This window comes from Macrobrachium rosenbergii, chromosome 28 (assembly GCF_040412425.1).
Source record: "Macrobrachium rosenbergii isolate ZJJX-2024 chromosome 28, ASM4041242v1, whole genome shotgun sequence".
Classification (NCBI taxonomy): domain Eukaryota; kingdom Metazoa; phylum Arthropoda; class Malacostraca; order Decapoda; family Palaemonidae; genus Macrobrachium; species Macrobrachium rosenbergii.
This window is the reverse complement of record NC_089768.1, coordinates 12,050,001-12,057,500: the sequence shown is the minus strand read 5'-3', so window position 1 is coordinate 12,057,500 and position 7,500 is coordinate 12,050,001. Positions and strand designations below refer to the sequence as shown.

The 7,500-nt window shown below is 35.3% G+C and overlaps 1 protein-coding gene across 43 annotated transcripts in view; it reads left to right on the top strand.

Moving 5' to 3' along the window:
• The window catches only part of LOC136854032 (dystrophin, isoforms A/C/F/G/H-like), a 1,916,343-nt gene that overhangs the window by 783,148 nt on the left and 1,125,695 nt on the right, over positions 1–7,500 (top strand). For all 43 annotated transcript variants that reach the window (XM_067130051.1, XM_067130067.1, XM_067130044.1 and 40 more), the window contains 2 exons: positions 5,212–5,366; positions 5,727–5,916. In XM_067130051.1, coding sequence (XP_066986152.1) covers positions 5,212–5,366; positions 5,727–5,916 — 345 coding nt within the window. The remainder of the gene's footprint in view (positions 1–5,211; positions 5,367–5,726; positions 5,917–7,500) is intronic.

Below are 7,500 nucleotides of genomic sequence, written 5' to 3'. Positions count from 1 at the left end.
AAGGAGCTTTCTGGTTTAGAGAACTTCCAAGAATTTCGTTTTGAGAAGTCTTGTTGGGTACCTGTATCCTGGGTTGAATTGTATATTGTAGGTACATGTTAGTGTAAGATTACTGGGGATTATTAAAGGGACAAATCGTTGTTTTAAAAGAACTATAGAATGAGTGGGAACTCTTCGCTTACTTGGTATTTGAGTTAAAGTCTTAACCTTTTTTATGAATGAGACAAAACGGTTTGAAACAAAGTCAAAAATTTTCTATAGTTGAGTTTACAGTTAAATTCCAAGCGAATGAAATTTATTTGAAAAATAAAGTGGATCAGGTATGAATGTATTTATATTACAAACATGAATTGAACTAGAACTTTATAGATATTGATTGAAGGCTTAAGTAGATAAAAGTTCAGAAAATAGAGACATAATCGGTCGATTTACATAAAAGAAAAAGAAAATTATGAATTAGACATCGTTTTATTATCTTTGACAGTTGCTTTATTGATTCATCATTTTTAGTTATTCCAGGTTATTCGATGGAGATTTCATGACAGTGGCCCACATTATAATTGTATTTTTTTATTTAAAAAAGTTAAAGGCAAGACGTTTATTAGAATTGGTTCGTTGTATCGAAAAGATATAAAAGTCAGTTAGTCTTTTTTGCATTCATGAATGGATATATGTAGCATTGTTTTGCCAACAATATTCATTTTTAAATTACAGTTACCTCTTTCACTTTTTTCCCTCTTCTTACACGTTTACCGTTTCTCGCCGTAACTGCCGATGCTGTGTGTGAATATATGATCTTAATAAGTTGGAGCTTTTCCCTTCCTCAGCTAAATTTGTGCCGTGAAGTGCCGAGATAATGAATAAAAATGGCGGAAGAGTCACGGTTAAAACCTGAATCAGATTTAATAACGATAAATGTTAAGACCAGATTGCCCCCATAAATCCTAATTAAACTTTTGGGGGAAAGTAGTGGCTATTATATTGAAAACTTATCTTTTCGGCCTCTGAGAGAGAGAGAGAGAGAGAGAGAGAGAGAGAGAGAGAGAGAGAAAGCCTTTACCTTTCAAAAATAAGTAGAGGAAATGATTAAATGATTAATTAATTAGTTTATTTATTTACTGCATTAGTAAATAAATCATCTTCATCGCCTCCAACGCCACGTGACTTAAAGGGCCTCTGTGAAATTGTGCCACTCATATCTTTTCTGTGCCGTCAGTGCGCCTCGTGCGGTGCATTGTAGGCATTACTTAAGGTTTTTTGCAGCGTGCCTTCGGCCCCTAGCTGCAACCCTTTTCGTTTCTTTTACTGTACCTTTTTCATATTCTCTTTCTTCCACCTTGCTGTCCACCCTCTCTTAACAACTGTTTCATAGTGCAACTGCGAAGTTTTCTTCCTGCCACACCTTTCAAACCTTTTACTGTCAATTTCCATATCAGCGCTGAATGACCTCTTAGGTCCTGGTGCTTGGCTTTTGGCCTTAATTCTGTATTCAATTCTGTGTTCAATTCAGGGGTCGTGTGAAGGAAATGTCCAAGCCATCTCCATCTCCCTTCCATCATTATCTCATCTACATGCGGAACTTCCGTAATTTCCCTAATGGTGTCATTTCCATCTGCCATCTGACCCCAAATATTCTTCTTAAAGCTGTGTTCTCAGAGTAAAATCTTTAAGTCATATTTTCATTGTCATGATTCATTCCTACATAGCAATAGAGATCGTACTCTCTCTCTCTCTCTCTCTCTCTCTCTCTCTCTCTCTCTCTCTCTCTCTCTCTCTCTCTCAGAGGCCGGAAAGATAAGAGTTCAATATATTAGCCATTACTTTCTCCAGAGTTTAATTAGGATACGATATATATACATATGTGTGTGTCTATATGTGTGTATATATATACACATATACGATATATCTCTTGTATGATGTTTCAGTCAATTTTTTTTCCTGCCCATCGTTTAATTTGCCTTTTTAGTCTTTCACTAAGTTCCAACTCGAAAGAACGTGTCCTGGATACAGTTGTTCCTCGATCATTAGAAAGATTCGGTTTTTCTGAGATTTGAGTCCCATCTTTGTAGTTGTGTGGCTTATTCTATTAAGCAAACTTTGTAAATCGTGTGGTGTTTTGCTGATTAAAACAAACATCATTTGCTTTTGCCTACGTGTGTCAAATTTACACCTTCCCTTCCATCTGCGACCACTTTTTTTCATCAAAATGTTTAGAGAAGAGCCAACAACGAAGGTAAATTAACATTCTCTTGTAGTTCCCCACTTTTTACTATAAATTAATTGACAAAACCTTATCAACATTAACTTTGCAACTGCTTCCTTTATGGATATTTTCAGTTTACATATACAACTGGAATGCCATAATAACGCGATGCCTTCCATGATATTGGTCTCTGGACTGACAAATGCCGTCTCATAATCAACAAAAGTCACCAGAAAGACATTTTTAAATTCCATACACTGCTGCACAATAACACAAATATTTCATCCCCTGCTTATTCTAAAACCAGATAGTTTATCTTTAAGCTTTATATAAATTTCTCATTCCAGCTTAAGGAGAAAAGCTTTCTGAATATTTTCATTACAACCGACGTAAGTGCATTGCCTATATAGCTACTCTCTACTCAATTCCCATTACCTTCAGTTACTTCGAATGAACCCCATATTCCTTGGAAACTTGAATTTCTAGTCAATGGCCCTTGTGGGCATGTTCCTTATGAAAATGGTTCACCTTCTGTATAATAATAATAATAATAATAATAATAATAATAATAATAATAATAATAATAATAATAATAATAATAATAATAATAATAATATTCAGTCAGGACACCGTTCTTTGGTACCATAGTCATGACTTTGTTTCTTCATTCCACATTCTTCCAAACTGTTTGGTTTTGTGTTTTCAGTTTCAGTAAAACTCATCTCTGCATTATTCCACGATAACCTGGTGTTTTCCATTTCGTCAGCTTCTTTGCTACTGATTCCACTTCAAAAACTGTGAATTCATTCGTAAGCCCATTCAAATATCCGTCTACATGAGGTACATGATCAAAATTCCCCTTCGTATATCTTTTTCATGACCGCACAAAAAAATATTCGCACAGCATTTTCTATCTTCTTCTTCCTTTTGTATTTCGCCTTCCTTTTTTTATCCTTTCCTCCTTTTTACCTGTGAACATTACAATACCCAGGACACGTGGCTTATGTTACCTTCATGAGTCTGTTTGCCCAAAATTACTGTCTCTTATCTGTACTTGTTACTCATTTAAATTTTCACTATCTAGACTCGAGTACTTAGCACATTATAATTTGCGTTCATCTCCTTTCTGATGTTTGTCTACGTTTACCTTTTGTTTTCGTCCCTTCTATATAGTAACTCAGGTCTCATCCAGTAACCGCATTATATCTCCCTGCATTTTGTCATTCGTTTTCTTTGGTAACAGTCTAACACATACATGCTACAGTAGAGGGTGTTCAGTCGCTTTCAGGGACATTGCACAAAATTTCTTGCAAGCGCAAGTTCCAAACACCGTCTATGTTATCAAAACCCAGTATAAAATGGTGATGCGATCGTCCGGCGGAGATGTAGTAGAGGCATTAATGATTGTTTCAAGGGGACCTCTTAGGTAGAAGGGTGAAATATGTAAACAAATAAATGACAAAGTAATGAATGGTTTTGTGTTTACTGACGGTGCTAGGAAAGTGGTAGAAGTTGAAAAGTAGAAACAGTGCAGGAGTTGATGCAATTGTTGGTCATATCTTGATGGAGTTGATGAGCAGTCTGTATCTAATGTAACTTTGTGTGAAACGTTGCAGAGAGGAATATGTTATTTATATTAAAAAAAAAATTGTAAATAGTGTAAGAATCATCGTGGCATCAAACTGCTTAATATGCACGTACCTGTTAGTGTGAAGAACGTAAGCGTACAATTTACAAAAACAGACATGGAAAATGGAAGGATCCATATTTTAGGGTTAGACAAGGAACAGTTTGTATGTGCTGGTCAAATAGTTGTTCTGAAGTAGTCTTCCGTGAAGTTTGAGAGTAAGGGAGTTTATTTTGTATGGCACACGGTGGTCCAGAGACAGCACATGGTAGAAATTATCTAAATGCTATTTTTTTAAATAAATTTGAAATTTTTATATCACACACACCCACACGTGTGTGTGTGTGTGTATTCACAGAACTTGTCACCAGATTTTAAAAATGAAATATAATTCCGTAAACAGATACACTGCATTGAGATCAGGGCTATCAGTATTTTTATTTTACTGTTGATGATTAAATATTGAACCTTGTTTCTTGGATATATCAAGAAACTGCTCAGAGAATTTGAAACGGGGAATTTGAAAATGTTAGTGAAATGTGGAAAATGATTGTTAAGAAGAATAGATTTTTTTCGTAAGCCAAGGTGATGTGAAAGGATTGTCAGCATTGATGGCTGAAGAATAATACTGAAGGAAATGAAAGCTGCAGAAAATCTTGAAACTGGAAGTAGTGTCTAGTAATGCTGAGCGGGAAATATTCGACGGAATTACTGAACTAACTACTGTTTATATGGCATTACCAAGCTTGAATAAAGAAAATGAGGCTTTTATTTTCATTTAAGGTTTGCTCTTCATTTCGATTACACGGAATTGGTTTAACAGTCCTGTTGTACATCTCAGTTCGTGTTAAGGAGTATTATTATCCACCTTTACTCTGAAACGTCTGTTCGTACTACCAGACTTTTCTCATGATATTTCTTGTTAAGTAATGGAATGAGGGAACATTTTCGCCTTTGCGACGGTCGGTGAATATTATTTATATTATTAAATCGAATGTCGTTTACGTGCCTTCCTTACTATTTCAGTATATTGCAAATTTGGTAAACCTGCAGTACATTGTAAATTTGGTAAAACTGCAGGCTGCTACCGCGGCCTGCTTCCCGGCAGTTGCCAACTGTTTACTTTCTTATGTTTATGTTTTTATTTACGTTCATGTCTTTTGTTTTTTATATTCACCGTCTTTTGTCTATGTTTTACGTTCATCCCCAAGGCGGGGTCTGGTATTAATCACAACGCCCACTTTGCACGCAAACTGGTATTTACCCAACTAGAGGGGCGCGGAAGTAGTCTGCAGTTTTGCTGCAAATATTTCTTGTCCTGTGAATCATATATTCGTATAAATGCTGTTTTGACCACAATTTTGTTTTCTTTTATTCTTAGGGTTTCCACGCAGAGATCCATCAGTACAAACATCAGGTTGAGCTCTTCAATCAGATGACCCAGCGACTAATCGCTATTTATCAGCACGATGATACACGCAAGCTGAAGAAAATTACCGAAACTATTAATCTGCGGTACAGCAGCCTTAATTCAAGGTAAGAGGGTCTAACACTTTTATGATAGTGTGGGTTGACATGTACCCATTTTCTATTACTGAAGATTTATCCGTTTTCTGTAAATAGGTCTCGCCTGTTGCAAGGGAAACTTATATTTTATTGCAAGCCGTTCTTTGTCCGAGGTTTTCCTCTTCATGCAGGATGTCAGCCATATATTTGAATTTAACAAGTTATTTGTTAACGTCTTCTCGATGACTCGATAAAATTCTGTTACATATTTTTTTATGAGATGATGGTTTTCTCTGTCAGTAATATTATATTATAGTAAAAATAATGCAAAATAACTTAACTGACCTATAAATGATTACATTATCCTGTTACCTATGATATTGTTCGCAGCATAATTGCACGAGGGAAGGCTCTCCATTCGGCCATGAACTCGCTGCATAACTTCGACAAGGCTCTAGATAAGTTTGCTTCTTGGATGAGCGACGCCGAGTCTAACACCGACTTAATTGAGTTGGAGGTGGACAAACTCGGCCCAGCGAGACGGGACCCCCAGGCACGTGGGCCTGCCATCCGTCTTAAGGTAAGCTTAAGAACCTTTATGAAATGTCAGATTTATTCGAATATCATTTCATCTGTGAAGTCTTTTTATATATATATATATATATATATATATATATATATATATATATATATATATATATATATATATATATTATGCAAGCTAACTGCTTGCTGAGTATATATATATATATATATATATATATATATATATATATATATATATATATATATATACATACTGTATATGTATAACTGAATCACGAAAATATGGAACGTGATGAATATATAAATAAAGATAAAATCCACGTAGGAAAGGGAAACGCTGGAGTGCTGCGAGGCCTTTAAAGGACGACAGACAGTCGAAAGACCTCGCAGCACTCCAGTGTTTCCCTTTCTTCGTGGATTTTATCTTTATATATTATATATATATATATATATATATATATATATATATATATATATATATATATATATATATATATATATATATATATATTTGCAGCAGTAACTAGGCCACCAAGGGTATGTGCATGTTGTATTTGATACAAGTGCGAATATCGTTTAATCTGTGAAGTTTTTAAAGGTTTCATTTTTAATATCTTTGTTTCTCTGCTGCATTAGGCTGTCCAGAGTAGTTCATATTGTATGCACAGACGGTTTGCATTTTCAGTTTATAATTTTGTATACCTTAAATGTTTTCACTTCTGAGAGTCAATTACACACTACACAATTATTACTCTATCTTCTGTTCCCTTTCTGCTTCCCCTCACTTTTGGAACTTTCCCTCGACCCTCCTTTGACTCTCTTCTTTTCCTGCCTGTCTGTCCTTTTATCTCCCATTTTCCCTTGTGTCAACCATGACGTCATATTCTGGGCAGGTACGGTAAATGTATCTTCTTTAATGTTGATATAAGACCGTTGTTAAGATGCCCCAATGCACGTAATTTGCGTTACAGTGAGAAATGGTAGAAGATGTAAAGTGAAATAAATTGAGTGAAAGTACACTCTTTAAGAGAGGAGAGAGAGTTGGGTAATTGACAGAAATGGTGATGAAAGCGAGTAAAAGGTGTAATTTTTGTGAGAGGACGTGAGAGCCTGGCATGGTTATATGTCTCTTATAGAGAGACGACGCCATGATAAAGCCAAACCTAATGGCATATCCTAAAGTAATCTTTGGACGTTAAGCGACCAACTAATTCCCATTTAATTTATTCATGTGCCTTATGTTAAGTCGGAAAACTATTTTTCAACAAGATTAAAAGATTAAAAAGCGGGCTCCATACGAAACATGACTTTTTTCTTGGTGAACATTGAGTAAAAAGGAAATGTTTTGATAATATAACAGTGCATTTCGAGGTACAGTACAATACTATTTTTTAGGGCGATCTTAACCACTTTCACAGTAATTAGACAAGCGATTAGTAAGAATTGCGATGTTATGCTGATCCCATGACGATGGCTATTTCTGTTATGACGGTGATTTGAGAAAGTTAGAAGTGTTTCTGGAATTATGATGGGAAGGAACCAGATAGCTTTACTTTTGTGGATACAAACCATAAAGAACATTCATAGAAGAAAACCAAATAATGATGAGTTTGCATTA